The 17462-nt window shown below is 56.4% G+C and overlaps 1 protein-coding gene across 1 annotated transcript; it reads right to left on the reverse strand.

Moving 5' to 3' along the window:
• Nucleotides 1-1915: 1915 nt before the first annotated feature.
• On the reverse strand, nucleotides 1916-16964 carry COL9A2 (collagen type IX alpha 2 chain). Its single transcript, XM_019737171.3, has 32 exons — nucleotides 16741-16964; nucleotides 15444-15518; nucleotides 14204-14239; nucleotides 14060-14122; nucleotides 13084-13137; nucleotides 12925-12960; nucleotides 12806-12829; nucleotides 12436-12489; nucleotides 12103-12156; nucleotides 11936-11983; nucleotides 11633-11689; nucleotides 11495-11548; nucleotides 11145-11198; nucleotides 10697-10750; nucleotides 10545-10598; nucleotides 10367-10420; nucleotides 9211-9264; nucleotides 8733-8786; nucleotides 8446-8499; nucleotides 7390-7434; nucleotides 6942-6995; nucleotides 6271-6324; nucleotides 5936-5989; nucleotides 5777-5848; nucleotides 5555-5590; nucleotides 5355-5399; nucleotides 5234-5266; nucleotides 4867-5013; nucleotides 4535-4589; nucleotides 4020-4208; nucleotides 3149-3226; nucleotides 1916-2710 (listed from the first exon to the last, which is right to left on the reverse strand). Exons 1-32 carry the CDS (start codon nucleotides 16810-16812, stop codon nucleotides 2511-2513), a joined length of 2067 nt encoding a protein of 688 aa, XP_019592730.3. The 5' UTR covers nucleotides 16813-16964; the 3' UTR covers nucleotides 1916-2510.
• Between the last annotated feature and the right edge of the window lie 498 nt (nucleotides 16965-17462).

Raw genomic sequence — 17462 nt, forward strand, 5'->3', positions numbered from 1 at the left:
AAAACAGCAGAGCTCTGGCTAAAGGCGCCTTTCACTGATTTTTTGGTGGCATGTGTTGGATGCTGGCCAGCTGGGTTGAAATATTAATAGTTTGCTAAATTACTTGAAACAAAATCCCATCATGCAGATTTCTGCAGCCCTGCCAGGGCCAGGGTAGGGACTCTGAGTCTTCACGGGCTTCTTCTGGAGGAGAAGCTGCTGAACCTCCAGGAAGGGACTGGGTTGTTTTAATGTGATACTCTGTTCGGCTTCCTAAATCCCCTTTTTCCTCATTGCAAATGGGGGAGTTGATTTCCTACTTCATTTTTGTTGATTAGATTTTTGTCTCCCAAAGTTCAGTGATTGAGGAGCAGGTCCCTGTTCTTGGCGGCGGAGGGAATAAACTGGATGCTCTGGGCCTCAGCCACAGACTCACTGAGACCAAATCCTTTCCTTCCTGGTTTGATGATGGGTGGGACTTCTCTGAGCACCTGAACATACTCATTCACTTAATAACTGTTTATTGAGCACCTGCTATGTATCAGGCACTATTTGGGGTTTTCTTTTGGGTTGTTTTTGAAACTTTCATTTATTTTTCTGTTTTAAATAAATGACTCTCGAAGGCCAAGGATTCAGGCACCAGGACAAGTAATGTAACTTGGCCTGCGGAAGGGGGGAGCCCCTCCCCACCAGGCACGAAATGCCTGAGAGCCTGTTCAGGGACAGGCTGCAGCTGCCTCCTGTCGCTCTCATCCTCTTCCCCTCCTCACTGAGCCCTAGTTCTGTCTGGATTCTAAGGCTCCAGCAGCCACAGCAACAGTAGGGCCTTTTTTTTTTTTGGCGGGGTGGGGGTGGGGGTGGGGGCGGTGAAGGGGCGGAAATGCTGTGATTCAGGATTTGCCAAAGCAGTGACGGCAAAGCCCCTTCTGGCCCTCAAGGCTATCCCACCTTATTTTTCCTGTCTGTCCCTGGATTGGGGTAAGGGAGCTGAGATGTCACCAGTGGGGTATGTGTGTATTGGGTGAGGGAGGGAGGAGAGGGGGTGGTCTAGTGAGGGGAGTTCTCTGCTGGCCAGAGGAAGAGAAGGGTGCTCCGTCACAGGTGGGGACTTACAGCTAAGTTTAGGGTGAGGTGCAGGAGGGCGCAGGCTTCAGAAAATGCTCAGACCTCCGGCTGGAGTCCTGTCTCCAGGAGGGTCTGGGGCTGGCAGAATGCTTCATTTGGGGGGAAATGCCCAAATCAATAATGGAGCAAAGGGAGTGGTCACTCTTGAATTGCAAAAGCCTTATCTTTGCATGGGCCAGGGGCACCTGCCATGCCCTTCCCTGCTTCTGCTTGGAGCAGCTTTGCTCACTTACACAGCTGTGAGGCTGGGAGCCCCCAGGGGTACAGATCAGATCTGAGCCAATCTCCCCTAAACATCCCCTTAGTGAAAGTGGCAGGAGTGAATGTCACTTCTCCTTTCGTCATCCAATTCCATGTCTGTTTTCCTCATGGGCCTGGGAACCGCTGGAAGGTAAGAGCCAAGTCTTCTAATCTTCTGCTGCCAGCTCCTGCCCCAGGACTAGCACGCAATGGGTGCCAAAATTCACAGAGGACTTCCTGTGTGCCAGGCCCTGGCAAGACACCAGGGATATGTGAGACCTGGCAAGACACCAGGGATATGTGAGACCTGGCTGAGTCCTTGCCATAGCTGTACAAAGGCTGGGAAGGGGTCTGCCCAAAGTGAGACAGGAGGTTACTGTTCTGACCACCCCCAGGTTCTTCCCACAGATGTTCCTCAAACATGCAGTGCCATCCTAATGCTCACAATTTAGGATGTGCCCAGAGGAAGGTACCCCACCCCTTGACCTCCCCTTCCAGAGTCCCTGACCATCCTGCCCAGGCAGTGGAGGCCCACGCCCAATCCATGAGAAATTAAGCCCTACAATTCACATCCTGGTTTGTACCCAAGTTGGGGACTTTTATTTACAGAAAGGCCTGCGTGGACCTAGGGGAGTGGTGGGAGAAGGTGATGCCAGAAAAAGAAGGGAGATGGGTGTTTAAATACTCAGATGGGAGGGAGGCAGGGAGGAAGTAGTGGGGCTGGCTTAGCGATGGCTACCTCAGGTAGTCACCCATCAGCAGTCACCCAGTAAGCCCAGGGGGTGAAATGGAATCAGGAACCAGCAGAGACCTCAGTCCACCTGCCCCAAGGACAAGATGGCCAGTGGAGGATGGCGCAAATTAAGGAGACATTTGTTTTGGTAACATCTGAGCGGTGCTCCAGGAAGGAAAGCCACTCATCCTCTTTGGAGCTGGGACTCTCCAGGGACACTGGCCCTGTCTGTTGGCCTCACTTTTTCATTCTGATGCCCTCCCTTCCCTTCCCCCATGTTTTAGAATTTCCTTTTCCTCAGGACTCCGGGGTCCCAGACAGAAGGTCCTGGGAAAGCTAGTTTCCTGGGCTGAGGGATGGGGCACATGTCCACCCAAAGGGGACCTAGTCCTTTCCCCCAGGATGCTCGTCGGGCTCTGTCCTGGCCTGATGTTCATGGCCCCTTGATGGATCCAGCCTCTGTGAGGCGTGCAGAGGCATAGCCTGAGGCTCCAAGACAAGCCGCAGGCTCACAGAAGCCCGGCAGCCCCACGGGGCCTGGCAGACCAGGCCGGCCTGCCTCTCCTGGGGCTCCTGGGGACCCTCGATCTCCATCTTTGCCATTGATTGCCTGGCCATCCCGGCCAGGGAGTCCTGTGAAATGGAGAAGGTCAAGATATCAGGGCCTCCTCCTGTCTAGAATTCGTAAGTTCCATTTTTCGGGAGGTGGGCAGGGAATGAAGCCAAGGACACCACAGGAAGAAGGGACTCTGCCCCAGACACACAAGTTGAGAGTCACACAGATGGTATATTATTCCCAACTCTCAATCAGTGAGTCTTGGGAGCAAATGCTCTTTCCCTCCATGAAGCAGATTTTGGTGCTACCCAGAAAGTAGTCAGAATCCCAGCTTCCAGTTCCCAGCCAGACCTCACCCAGAGCCTCCTGGGTGCTCCAAAGGGAAGGGAAAGCTGGGTGTATGGCACTGAGCTGGCCGAGCATGAGGCCTCCATGGAAAAAAGCCCCTTTGTCTACAGGTCATTAATCCCAGAGCTGAGGGAAAAAACTGCTGCCGGGCAGGGCCAAGGTCTTACCTGGGATCCCTGGGGGCCCAGGCATTCCAGGATGTCCACGTCCCATGTCTCCCCGGTCACCCTTCTCTCCACGTTTTCCTGCAGAGAAAAAAGGGGCCTTAGTTTTTCAGAATTGGAAAATGTTTTTTGTTTTTACTTTGCTTGCTATTTAATTTCTATTTCACACACAGCAGTTACTCCTGTTTTGTGCTAGTTTACAATAAAGGAAAGTTGGAAATGATTACAGAACTGGTTAAATAGAGGAAGGTCCAGACAAAGGATGGACGACTAGAGCCGATAAAGTTCATTACAGGGACATGTCTAACAATAAGGATAGCTGGCATCCACTATTGACAAGCAGTGAACTAAGAGTTCTATGTAAATTACCTCTAAATATCATCCTCATGACAACACCATGAGATTGTTGTGATTAATATCCCCATTTTACAGATGCGGCTATTACAAATCTAATAATAACATTATAAATCTAAGGCCTAGGGAGATTAACAGGTAACTTGTCCAAGGGCCACAATGAAAAAGTGGCAGAGTCTGGACTCATCCTCATCTTGTGACTCGACTCTTCCTGCTTTACTGTTTTGTTCATCTGTCTCCCCACTTCTAGAGACATGGGAAGATGTTTCCGTGATGCCACTAAGCAAATTTAAAACAAAAACAAAAACCCCACATACAAAAAACTAAGTTTTAAAATAGTACATTCATTTTCATCAATTTGCTCCCTAGGAAGAAAGCCCAGGAGATTTTGTGCTGGGAAGGGGAATGACAAAAGAAGAGAAAACAGGAGGCTGAGCAGTTAGCCCGCTTGAGACCCCTGGGACCAGCCTGGCCCAAATCCCATCGCCTGGCCCCACTCCCACCACAGAACACTACTCACCTTTGGGCCCCGTGTTGCCAATCTGACCTACAGCTCCCACGATGCCAGGAATGCCCCGAGGGCCAGGGTGCCCATGGGGTCCCTGTTTGCCTGGGTACCCAGGAGGCCCAGGGGGTCCTGGGAGACCCATCATGCCGGCTGCACCCAGGGCTTCCCTCTTGGCACTCACAGCCACCTCTGCCAGTTGCTCTGGAGGGAGGGAAGTAAGGAGATGGGTCTGTGACATGGATGACAACTCAGAAAACTCGCGAGGCAGAGCCTCCTGACAAGCCGCCGGCCTCTGAGTGTGCAGACAGAAAAACCCCGTTTAACCACCCCCTTCCTCAGGCCGTTGCTTAAGTCAGAGGGCCAGAGAGGGCAGGGATGTATGGAAGGTCCCCAGGCCCTCAGAGGCAGAGCTGGAATGAGCACCCAGGACTCCAGACACTGGAGAAAGGGCACGTGGAGAGACTCCTGATGGGGCGTGATGCCCTGACCTAGCCTGTGAGGAGGGGCTTGCTGCCCCCTCCCCTCACCTTGCAGCATCTTCAGCACCACGTCCACGATGTGCTGGTCACTGGCATCTCGGCCCTGGAAGCAGAGAAGGCCTTTCAGGAAGAAGCTCCTGGCTGCCAGGGCTGCTGCTCTTGTGCCCTGTGACCCCTCCTGCTCCCACTTTCTCCCCTGATGTGTTTCCAGCATCTGACTGAAATCCCTCCTGCTGCACCCACACCCATCCTCTCTGATCTGGAACGTGGAACCAAACTCAGGGACGCCAGCTTCCTCAGGGAGCTCCTAGCCTTTGGGGCTTAAGCGGCACCGCGAGATTTCCTATCCGGGAGACCCCCTCCCCGGGGGGCCAGCTCACCGCCACGCCCTGTCGCCCGGGCTGTCCCGGCACGCCGCGGTCTCCAGCCAGTCCTCGAGGGCCTGGGGGCCCTGGGAAGCCCTGCACCCCGGGGGCGCCCGCATCTCCGCTGGGACCCCGGTAGCCCGGTTCTCCACTGACTCCTTGCTGCCGAGGTGGGGTGGATGCAGAGCCGGGTGAGGACGCACGCGCCGGAAGGGGGAAGAGATATAAAAGGGGGAGGAAGGACGGGTGGGAGAGCGCGTAGAAGGGGGAGGGGCAGGGTGGGCGGGGGCCTGGGGAGGGGCGGTCCTCCCACCGCGCCGAGTGATGGGGGGGCGGCGTTAGCTGGAGAGGAGGAAAGTGGTGTCGCAGGGGCAGGACTCACCTGTCCCTTGGGCCCCGGCACTCCAGACTCGCCCTGCAAGCACAAGGAAGCGCGGTCACCAAGTCGTGGGGCCCCGAGGCCACCCGCCGCTTCCCCAGCCACCCCCACGCAGCCCGCTCACCTTCTCGCCTTTCTCTCCGGGGAGGCCGGCCACCCCCGGGTCGCCCTGCAATTGGAGAACCGCGAGTCTGAGCAGCGCTTGGTCTGCTGCGCTGAAGCTGTAACACCACCGCGCCCACACCTCGCATCCCGCCCCATCCACCCACCCCCGCAACACTCAGGACGCCTCGAGGCCAGGGAAGTGGAGGTGCTGGTACTCACCACTCCGCCACGGGGCCCGGTCTTTCCCGGGACGCCCTGGAGAAAGAAGGGAGTGGCGGACTTGGTGAGTTTTCCCCAACCCCGGCTCCCGGCCACACTCCCCGGACCCCCCACAGGGAGTAATTTTTTCTGCCAAGATTTGGAAGCTCAGGAAGAATCTGAGCTCCACTCCCCAGGGTCTTAGGGTTTCTTTCCCAGATATTTTCCAGCCCCATTTGGTACCTTGTCTCCTTTGATGCCTGGCAAGCCTTGTGGCCCTGGAACTCCCGGGGACCCCTGCACCCCCTTGGCGCCCTGAGAGGAAAAGAAACCATAGGAGTAAATCAAATGAGGTGCCCAGACATGCTCCCCCCACCCCCATCTAAGTTGCCCTGCACTTACCGACCGTCCTTGAGGGCCTGGCGGCCCCACTGGCCCCCTCTCACCCTGGTCACCCTGAAATGGAAAGAGATGGTCACACCAGGCCATCAGCATGGGAGGCCTCCCCCTGTCTGACCTTACATGGTCAGGGTGCCCTCCATTTCTGTGGTCACCAGCATGGAGGTCCTTTGCTCCACTTCACAGACCAACAAACTGAGACCCTAGCTGGGGAGGCCTCGCACAAGGCTGGGCAGGACAGGCAGATGCTGGAGTCACTGAGAGGACCCAGATTCTGGGTCCAGCAGAGCCAGCAGCTGCAAGGACCCCAAGGAGGGGCCACTGTACCAGGCACTTACCTTCTGCCCTATGAGGCCCCAGGGACCGATTTCTCCTGGAGGCCCTGGCTCTCCCTGGGGGACAGAGAAATTGGGGGTAAGCAGTAGGCTTGGTGGATTCCTCCCTTCCACACCTAGCTAATGCCCACCCATTCTTAGGTCACAGCTAATTTGCTTTATCAGGGAAGCCTTCCCTCACTCCCTTTTTTTTTCTTCAGGTCTCTTTACTTTTCCTTCATAGAACCCAACACAATTATGATTAGTTGTCATGTGGTCATTTATTTAATGTCGGTCTCTTCCACTAAACTAAGCTCTGTGTGAATAGGAGACTATCTATCTCAGCATTTAGCATAGTTGCAGGTACTTGGTGAATGTTTATGGAATGAATGAATGAATGAATGAATGAATGAATGAATGAACAACTCTGTCTGATGGATTCTCAGCCCGAGTCAGCTTGGTCATGTGGGGAGGTCATATCCCAGAACAGAACCAGTCCTCACCCTCACTGCATCATACAGAGAGAAGGGAGCTTCCCTGGATCAGTGGCAGTGCCCTGACTGGCACCAGGGCACCCCCAGGCTAGGGCTTCATCCCACAGTCTCACCCAGGCCCCACATACTGAGTGCAGGGTCATCTGGCCTGGGGATGGGGGGCAAAGCAAAAACCCTTGTGTCAAAGGAGGGAGCACTTACCTCCTTCCCGGGGGGACCAGAGAATCCGGGTTGGCCCTGTTGGCCTGGCTCACCCTACAGGAAAACACAAGTCTCAGGTCAGTCTGGGTGGCCCAGTCAGGCCCTTGGCCTTGGAGAAGCCCAATGAACCCTAAACAGACTTTGGAATCAAATTAGTTGGGGAAGGGAAAGGGTGTTCTTGGTCAGGTCCTCTGGACTTCATTGATTTTCCTGTGTTTGTTTCTCTGAATTTGGAGCCATGCCATCCTGTCTCCACTGAGCTGGGATGAGGGGTGGGGGGTGGGAGGCAGCCGGGAGGTGGTTAAGCCCAGGAGACTTGTGTCCAGGCTGAGTTGCTGAGCCTGGGGTGAGGCCTGAGCCTTGCGGTCTACAACACACCCCTGGTCCCTGCCCCCAGGCTCTCTTGCTCAGATTAAGCCATTCTGCTTCCAACTTGGGGTTACCTCACCTTGTCTCCAGGGCCGCCTTTTGTCCCAGCCTGGCCTGGCACACCCTGTAGAAAGAAGTTGACATCAGTTTCTGCCCTGGCATGGGGGAGTTCCATGCACCTGTGCTTTACTCCCCCAAATCTAATCCAGATCTCCTTCCCCCTTGTGGGAGCGGAACAACAGAAGGCCCAGACAAGTCATCATGAACTGGATTATGCCCAGCACCCAAGCCCTAGTGGGAGAAGATGGGGGGACAGAGGGGCCGGTGGTCCATGCAGAGAAGAGGAGCACACTGTGTGCCCATAGGCACATGTGACACATGGGTGCAGAGGAACAAAGCCTACACATGGGCACGTTAGCAGGCCGTGATCTCAGTACCTCCAGCAGGGAGCAGGCAGCAGGGAGAGGGCAGGACGTAATGTGTTCCCATGGACGGGGCTCCCAAAAGGAGTGGGACAGAGGCAGGGCTGAATGGTGAGAAGGCACAGAGCATTCTAAGCAGAGGAACGGGCAAAGGCCTCAAGCCGTGGGGGCAGAAAATCCAAGGCAGTGTTGAGAAAGGAGAGGACGAAGAGGGGCAGTGGCTGACAAGGCAGCAGCGGTAAGCTGTCCCGGTTGAGGTGGCCCTTGAATGCTGCGATGAGCTGTGAGGGCCAGGACTGTCGCTGTCCTGTTCATAAAGTTTCTCTACCACTTCGTGTACCTCGGGTACTCAGTGACTTTCTTGATTGACTGGATGGAATGACTTTCATGGAGGCAATGAGGGCCACGGAAGGTGCTGTAGCACGGAAATGCTCTGATCCTACCTAGGCACCATGGAGGATTGGAATGGCCAAAAGGTGAGGCCTAAGCCAGCCAGAGGCCACAGAGGTAGTGATGAGGCCTGGGCTGGGGGGTGGGGGGTGGGGACAAGGATTAGAGCAAGAGCCCTGGGTGTGTGGATTTTTACTTCATCAGCCACTCATGCCACTGTGGGGAGGTGGGCAACAGAGTGGCTGGCGTCTCTGAGGAGGAGAAGCAGCTTGCCATGGGGCAGCCTCTGTGGGGCGGCTCCCATGGTTCCGCCCCATACTCACTGGTAGGCCCTGGTGGCCTGGGTTTCCTGGCCGTCCTGCCAGTCCTGTGCTGCCCTGGGAGAGACAGAGAACCAGAGACACAAGTGAGAGCTCCACCCAGAGGGTCCATGACTTCTACCCGAATGCAGGCAGGAAAACTATGGCCCAAGGGTAAGAAGGGATGTGTCGATGACACACCTGAGGGTCCCAGGCTCCTAGGCCTCCAGGATCAGTGTGATGGGACTGAGGGCCCGAGCTGGGAGGGCCCTGACTGCTGCCCCAATCCCACCAGCAGTCCCCACTCCTACCTTCATGCCAGGTATGCCGAGGAGCCCGTCCTTGCCATCGACGCCCGGGGAACCCTGCTCAGGAGTAGAGTTGAGGGTAGACTCACAATGAGGAGATGCCTGGGTTCAGGCCACCCACACATGTCCCTCTGTGACAGCTGCATTGTGCAGGTAAGAAGTGGGTCTGGTCATCTTGCGGAGACCCACCAGCCAACCGGGGGAAGGGAGTGGAAGTGGGAAGAGGACTTCGGGGGCTGGGCCACAGTCCTTCTCTTGTGTGGGTGGCAAGGGTCCCAGATTGCTGCAAGTTTCCCATGACCTCTCCTACTTCACCACCACCCTATTTACAGATGGAAAAACTAAGGCACAGAAAGGGCATTTCCTGAGGTGACAGAGCCTACAACAGTTCAGTCTAGAGTCCCAGGCTCCTCGTCCTCTGGGGGCTTGGACAGAGTTGACTGGACCCCACCCTCTGTCCAGGTGGGCCTGGGTCACTTACAGTTGTTCCTTTTGGGCCTGTTACTCCCTGGGGTCCTCGAACACCTTGGCTGCCCTGCAAAGTACATAAAGATGAGCTCACCTTCACGATGCTGAACCCCTCTCTGTTCAGAGGCAAAAAGCTGAAAACAGTGACCTCTATCCGAGGGTCCCTCTGGCACAAGCTACACTGTGCAGGGGCTGGAGGAAAGGGGCCTGGGAGTGCCCTTTTGGCCCTGGACCCAGTGGATGGGAGTAGAGGTTGGTGCCAAGCAGTGGGGCTGGGCTGGGCAGGGCTGGGGGTGGTGAGACGGAGCCAGCACTCACTGAGACCCCACCAAGGCCCTGAGCTCCACTTACGTTACGTAACAAAGAACCAAATGCAATGTGGGGGCTTTGTTTGGGTCTTAATTGGGACAAGAACCCTAAAGAGACACCTTTGAGGTAACTGGGAAAAATTGAACACAGACTGGCTATTTGATCATGTTAAAGAATAATTGATCATTTTGTTGGTGTGATAATGATATTGTGATAACATAAGAAAAAAATCCGTATTTTTAAGAGATAGGTACAGAAGTATTTAGGGGTAAAATGACATGATGTTAAGGATTTTCTTGAAATGTCAGAGTGAAGCCATAACAAAGTGAAGGAAGGAAGGGGGAAAAGGGAAGGGTGACGTGAGCATAGCAGAATGTTAATTTGGGGGAGATAGGTTAAATGGGAGTTCATTATATCATTCTCTACTTCTGCGTATGTTTTAAAACGTGCATAATAAAAACTGAAAAAAGAATAACAGTTAGCTTTACTCTCTGCTCAATTTTTTCCTGTAAATTTAAAACTCCTCAAAAGAAATAAAGTCTATTAATTAAAAAAAAAAAAGAGTTAAGAGAACCGGAATCCGGACCAAATCCCATTAGCCCCATGACTGATTTGCTGGAATTTCACTGTGTGGCCCCAGTGACTGTGGGACTAGATCTCATGGTCTCTCCCCAAGCCTGAATTTGACCCACAACAGGCTGGGTTTGGAGGACTGGGGGCGGGGGGAGCTGACTGGGCTGGGCAGAAACACTGCTTCCCTGAACCAGTTACCCAGGCGCGCGCACATGGCTTAGGTGCAGCCCAGTCCTGCCCAGTGCCCCCAGGAGCCCTGACTGGACAAGAGGAGCCTGAGGACTCACCACGTCGCCCTTCTCCCCAGCTCGGCCTGGTGGTCCCCGCGGACCTTCCTCACCCTGGCAAGAAGGACAAACAGGAATCCAGGTTAATCGCCTCGGGCGGAGCTGTATCCCACCTCTTTGCAGCCCAGGAACTCCAGCATGGAGGATGTATGTGGGGAGGTGCCAAGAACAGACTTACTGGTGACCCAGCGGCGCCAACGGGGCCCACCATGCCTTTGTATCCACGAGGTCCCTGGGTAGAGGAAGGAGGTGCAGGTCAGTTCTGGCTGGACCCCTGAAGCCAGAGGGCTGTCAGGGCATCTCTTGCAGGACACCCCCAGACTCACTTACCGTCTCTCCTTTGGGTCCCGCCATGCCTGGGTAGCCCCTGACGCCTTGGGGACCCTGTCAAGACAGAAGAATGACAGCAATGGTAGCTGCCAGGCCCACTTCATGCTACCTTCTCTGACCCCCACACCTAATCTTCACGATGCCCCTCTGAGATAGGCAGCAGAGTCCCAATCTCATAGAGGGGACACCCAGGCTCAGAGATGGGAAGGGACTCGCCAGGGTCACTCAAAGAGACAGTGGCAAAACTGGGGCCTCACCCGAGTCTGCTGACTGACAGCCTTGGTTCCTGCCCCCCAATTCCTGATAGCCTCAGTCTCCCTCTCCCCACCCAGAGACATGCCAGCTGAGCACAGGCATCTCTTTTCCAAGTTAGAGGCGAGACTAGGGGGCTGACTCCATGAAGGTCTCATAGGACGAGGAGAGGGGCCCCAGGAGAAGTGGTCCTTACCGGCGGTCCAGGGATGCCTTGCTCTCCAGAGGCACCCACTTCTCCTTTGGGACCCTAAGGGGCAGGAATGGGTGATCAGACAGGCAAGTAGATCGAGGGACAGGTATACAGATAACCAAAGATACCGTCCCTTCCTGGTCCCATGTGACAGACGGAAGGGGAAGCGGAGGCCCAGCCAGGAGAAGAGACTTGCCCAGGACACAGTGACCTAGAACATGGGCCTCCTGCCCCCCAGCTCAAGGCTCTGTCCCCAGAGACCCACAGGGAGAGGAGAAGGAAGGAGGAAGGGGGCGGAACGGGTAGGGTCTGCTCCACATACCCTTGCCATAGTCCTCTGCCCTTATACATACCGTCTGCCCCATGCGGCCGGGATCTCCCAGAACCCCACGTTTGCCAGGATGCCCCTAAAGGAAAGGACAGAGCTCAGTGTGAGGTCCCCTCCCAATCACCTGCTCCATCCTCCCAAGACAGGCCAGGGACTAGCTCACCTTCACTCCCCGCAGCCCTTGGGGGCCTTTCCCACCTGCTGGACAGTTAGTTGGGCACTGAAAAGAAAATTCCATAAGGGTCTGTGGTCATGGACCTGCCTCAGGCTAGCTGGGCAGTGCTTCCCCATCTTACCAATTTCCAAACCCTCCTCTCACCCCACCTGTCTGAGCCACTCTGTGCAGCCCCGCCCCGTTTCCCACTGATGCCGCGTCTCCCCTTGACCCACCCTATTTCCACCTCCGCCCCTCTCCAGTTGACCCACCCCTTCCCTGCATTAGCCCCATCCCAGGACCACCTCTCACCAGGAAATCCGCACTGCCTTCCAGGCCCTGGATGGTTCCGGGGCGGCCCTAAGAGGAGATGAGTGGAGATGGAGCCTGACCCGAACCTTCTCCACCCCAGGCTTTCGCCAAGGACCCTTCTTCTTCCCCAGCTGCACACTGCCATTGGGAGATCTGAGGACACTTACTGGTTTCCCAGGGGGGCCCGGGGGCCCTGATGGTCCCTCCGGTCCAGGATCCCCCTGGAAGCAAAAGGGGCCCAAATCACACACCTGCCCAGCCTCCCCTCCAGGTTACCTCCTGAGGTCTGGGCTCTCTGAGAGATCAAGGTCTGATTGACAAGGGATGGCTCCAGCCCTTGACCTCCCGAAAGACCTACTGCAGGATGGGCTCAGCAGGCGGGCTTTGTGCCCCAGCCCTGGAGGAGCTCCCTGATGGTCAAAAGCAGGCCAGGAACTCCTGGCAAGATCCCTAGCCTGCCAGCTTGGAGGCAGAGTGAGCAGAGGGTGTCTGGTGCTCACCTTGGGGCCTGTGATACCAATCTCACCAGGGAGCCCAACAGGTCCAGCTGGTCCCTAGGAACAGAGATGTCACTGGCCAGGATGCCTTGGAGAGTTAGCCCACCCAGGTGCAAAGGAAGGGACAGGCACCCAGAGCCCCCTTCCCCACTTTTACTTTGCAACATACCCCAGAGGACTGACAGAGGAGGGCTTTAAGGATGAGAGAATCCCAGAGCCAGTGGATAGGCCCAGAGATTTCCGGCAATTCTCCCCATTCCTGACACCATCAGAACACGCTGGCCCCTCCCCATGATGGCCAGTCCCCTAGAAGCCCTTCTGTAGTCTTCTTCCCTAGGGGTCTTAGGGACCCTGCCCCACCCCGAGGACTTACAGGAGGTCCAGCGAAGCCAGGGCCCTGAAACGGAAGGAAAGGAGATTGGGTTCATGGCACCTTCTTCAAGCCCTCCCTACCCCCAAAGGGTCATCCAAGCCTTTGCAGGTTATACTCACCGGCAGGCCAGGGGGACCTGGGAGCCCGGGCTGGCCCTGCAAGAGCAATGGGAGAGGCTCAGAGGCTGTGGTCTCCTGGGTCCCTGGTCTTCTCTACTGCAGCCCCTCCCAAACTCTGGCTCTAGATTGCCCATGCTAAGTCTCCAGCAGGCCACTTACCTTGACTCCAGCGGTCCCAATAGGGCCAGGCTCCCCCTTGGCTCCAGTTAGACCCTGGGGAAGAAAGAAGATAGATCAGTGAGAGGCAAACCCGCTCTCTGATCCATCAGGCAAGGAGGTCCAGAGGTCTCTCCTGGGTGACTGCTTTCACCCCACTCTTTGAGGGTCTAGGAGCCTCAACACCTCACTTTCCCTTCTGCCCAGTTCCCATGGTAATTATGGGAGGCAGACAGGCAGAAGGATTATCCTCTTTTGAAAGATGAGAAACCAAGTCTCAAAGATTTGTCAGCCCAGGCCTCATGCCTCCCAGTTTAGGAGTCTAGAACACCTAGATATAAGTCTGGAATGGTGATTTTTTTTTTCATGTCTGCCCTTGGCAACTTTTTCTGAGCCTTAGTTTTCTCATCTGCAAAATGGGTTAATAATCATGCTTACCTCTCTTAGTACATATGAGAACTGATGTGGAAAGCAATGTGCTTTGTAATCTTTACAGGGTGTGGACAAGTTAGAGGGCCCTGGTGGCTGGGCACATCTCTGGGTACCTCTTGAGCCAAAAGGGCAATGGCCCAATGGCCCTGGCTGTGTCCAGGAGCCTGTGACCTTGGGGTCCCTGGGAACTCTGTCGTATTAGCCAAATAATGTTCCTCTCCTGAGTTTCACCTGGGGCTGTGAGGGGGTGGGGTGGGGAAGGAAGAGGGGAGGAGAGGATGGGGACAACAAGGACAGCTCTTCCTAGAGTATTCAGTCTGATACTTGGATGCCAGAAATGTGGGAACAAATCCTGGCTGCTGCAGACAAACAGAACCACTCTGCGGATCCCATTTGCCCATGATACAATACTCCTAGGGTGGCTGTAGGGTTCCAGAAAGATTACAAGTCACATGAAGAGGAAGGGGGCTCATAGCTGCAGAGTTTCCATCCTGCTCCCACTCTCTGAGCAGAATATGAGGGATGATGCCAGAACCAGGCTACTCACATCAATCCCGGGCTTCCCGTCCGGCCCGTCAGGCCCCGCTTTGCCAGGCTCTCCCTTAGGTCCCTTGGAAACAGAGGTGGGGCAGATATTAGCCAGAGAGCAAGAACTGGAAGGATCAAAGGTCAAAGAGGAAAAAGCACTCACCGGAGGGCCAGGTTTCCCAGGGGGCCCCTTGTCACCCTGCAAGATACAAGTTGGTGAGAGCAAGCCGTGGCTCATGCTACCCCAAATGGGCCCACACAGGCCCTAGATGACCAGTCCCACATGCCTTTCTCTTCCCTATCTTCTCTTCTGTCCTGGGTCCCCTCAGCCTTGCACTTTTTAGGAAAGTAGCTCTGTTTTCCTCACACACACACAAAAAAAATCATAGGTTGATTGAGATCAACCCCAGCTAGGCTGGCGAGGGTGATATCAACATGCATGTGGGTTTTAGGCAAGCCAGTGCTGGTTAAGACTTGCAGATGGGGTTGTGGGCTCCAAGTTACCTCAGAGCGCTGGTGCCTCTTGGATTTGGGGAAGTGTGGGAAGAAACTTTTAGAAAAACATGAAGGGGAGGTGAGTGAAGTAGGCAGTGACTGTCCTCTGGATCGGGGTTGGGAAAACAAGAGACTGGGGCAGAAGCAAGGACCAAGAGGGCCTATGAAGGAGGCAGATTCAATCTTCCCAAGGCAGAAAGGACCTCCTTTCCCCGGTGACAAAGGACCCTTGGTGGAGGACAGGAAGGGTCTGGAGTCAAATCCAGCCCCAGAGAGGCCTCTAGGCATTTCAGAGCCTGCAGCATCCAGGGACCTGGCTGGGATCCAGGGTGCTGTGTTTTGGGGGTGGGGGCACCGGGTTGAATAGAAGTCTGTCCAGATGGGTAAACATGGAGCTGACCTCCTGGGGGAGCCTCCTGAATGAGGTATTTAACCCTCGCCGCTAAGGAGAGCAGGGAACAAGCCCAGATGGTTCTAAATCGGGGAGAGACATGCAAAGGGAAGAGACAAGGGTCTGGCCCCAACGAGTCAGCGATCTGGCCAAGGCTCCCACATTACTCTGAAGAAGCATCCAGACGTGCCAGAGCACAGGGAGAGGGGTTAAGGCGTCTCCCACTCCAAAAAGAAGGGAGAGGAAGGGAGGAGGATAAGGAATCGCTGTGATCTGTGGTGGGCAGACAGCACAGCAGCTCCTTGTCGGTGGGCAGCTATAACGGGCTCTCCATCTCCCCGCTGGTTTGAGGTTTTTGCAGAACAAACGGGCTCCTTGTGGTGTGGGTCGGCGCCGCCTACTGGCGACAGGGGCCACTGCATCTCCAGGCACCACCTCCACCACCCTGCCCCCAGGCTCACAAAGTTCGCCTTTGTCCGCAGTTCCCTCCCCCTCCTGTCCCAGGTTAGAGACTCACGTCGATGCCGTCGGATCCAGGCACTCCCGGCGGCCCCGGGGGCCCCGGGGGCCCCGGCTCTCCTGGCGGACCTCTCTGAAAACACACACAGGGGTGCAGCCTTCAGACAGTGCAGGGAGCTGGGCGGGCGTCCCAGGAGTGCACCTCCCCCAGGAAAGACAGATCCTCAGGGAGCAGCAAACTCCCGTTTATTGAGAACCTGTGGTATACCAGACACTGTGTACCATTACATATAGTATCTTACTGAAAGCTCAGAACTGTGAGAAGGATACTATTTCGAGTCCCAGTTTGCAGCTGAAACAGGCTCAGAAAGATTAAGAATGATTGTCATTATAAAGTGGTGGAGCCAGGATTCCGTCCTAGTTCCGCCCAGCTCCTTCCACCGCGCTACCCTGTGCTGCCGTGGTGGGGAATAGATGGAGGTCCTGATGGCTCAAATCAGTCACCGATGGTACAATGAAGGGAAGGGTTGTTCGTATTATTTTTAGATGAACAACGGGTATGCATGGTGAGTAAGCCCTCACTCCCCTCCACATGGTGTGGGTAAAACCCCAACGGAAAGTGGGGAAGTCTGCGGGGGGGGGGGAGGGGGTAGTCGTGGGGAGGGGAAGCCTGTACTCTCCTCCCATTCAGCGCACCCCTCTCCCTAGGGTGACCCTCTTATGGAGGCCAGTCCCGACCCAAGCTAGGGTTCCGCGTGTGCCTGGTGCCCGCACCCCCTCCTCGGGTTGGAGACCCGCAGAGAGCTGCGAATCGCACAGGGCACTAGACGGCACCCTGGCCCTGCCCCACTGCGTCCGCGTCCCGTTAGATCCCCAGCCCCCAGGCGGCCCTCGGAAGTGACACGCGGGCTCGCGAGCCCCACGGAGAAACAGTGGCGGGGCGAGAGCGGCGTCTGGCTGGAGCTGGCGCCCCCTGGGAGGAGGAGGAGGCGGAGGCTCCCGAGCCTGGTGAATGGGCACCATTGTCTCCCCCGCCACCTGGGCTCGCGGGGCTGCCAGGAACTAGCGCCAGCTCCTGTCCCACGCTGCTGTCCCTGGCAGAGCCGAGCGTCTCGAGACAGGGTCCCTCCAGCTCCCCGGCTCATCGACTTTCTTTCATGGTGCCGGGATGCGCCCCAAATGTGCACCTACCTAGGGGACTTGCACCGCCTGGCTGTCCGAAGTGGCCCCCTGGGCTAGGGAGTGTCAATAGAGGATGGAGGACAGGCAGAGCCCTCACCAGACTCCCGGGTCCTGGATCCCACACCCCACACCCCGCACCCCGACCTCGGCGCCGAAGTGGTAGCGGGACTTACGATCTGCGCTAGGGCGAGCCCGAGCACCTGGAGGAGGATGAGGAAGCTGCGGGGGGCGGCCCCGGCAGCCATGGCAGCGACGGGTTGAAGGAGGACGGGGTCCCGGGTCCACGCACGCACCGACGGCAGAGGCTCCCCGCGCGGCGCTGGCTGCTCTCGAACGCCGCGGGCCCGGCCCCCTGAATATGCGGCGGGGCGGGGCGGGGGGCCCGCGGGGTCTGTCACCTGAGAGGACCGGGGAGGGAGGACGTGTCCTCAGCCCAGCTCCGCCCGCTCGGTCCAGCTGCCAGCGCCCACCCTCTGTCCTCGCCCCGGACTTCCCGGAGGCCCCGGCCCTGAAATCCGAGAAGCGGCCGCAGGGCAGGACGGAGACTATGGTCCCGTTTCTGTGTGAGGTCCCCCTCCAGCCTGACCTCCAGGGCCTAGCACTTTCCCCCTGACACGCAGCCTGCGCTCCATCACTTGCCCGCCGTCCTCCCCACTTCTGCCTGCGAGTCTAGGTCAGTCCTCTCGCCAGGCCGAGCTGGCCTCAGGTTCTGCAAACCTCTCAGCAGGCTCTGCCCAGCCCCCATCCACCTTTTTACTCTCCACACACAAACAGGCGTCTTCCACATTACAACATACCCAAGCCCTTCCTGGATCAGCCATCCTGTGAATACCCCCATCTGCCTCCTCCCTCTCGTTCACTGCTAATCCCTTAGCAGAGTTGTCTGCACCCCACC

Source organism: Rhinolophus sinicus, chromosome 14 (assembly GCF_057876585.1).
Source record: "Rhinolophus sinicus isolate RSI-liver-muscle chromosome 14, RSI-T2T, whole genome shotgun sequence".
Classification (NCBI taxonomy): domain Eukaryota; kingdom Metazoa; phylum Chordata; class Mammalia; order Chiroptera; family Rhinolophidae; genus Rhinolophus; species Rhinolophus sinicus.

Bases quoted from the DNA above. Each gene is read 5' to 3' on its own strand.
- COL9A2 (XM_019737171.3), bottom strand. From the start codon at position 16,812: ATGGCTGCCGGGGCCGCCCCCCGCAGCTTCCTCATCCTCCTCCAGGTG. The intron at 4,209-4,534 runs GTGAGGGGAGGG...CCCTCCCTCCAG, and splicing joins GGTGCTGAAGATGCTGCAAG to AGCAACTGGCAGAGGTGGCT. The intron at 3,227-4,019 runs GTGAGTAGTGTT...TTTTCTCTGCAG, and splicing joins TGGCAACACGGGGCCCAAAG to GAAAACGTGGAGAGAAGGGT.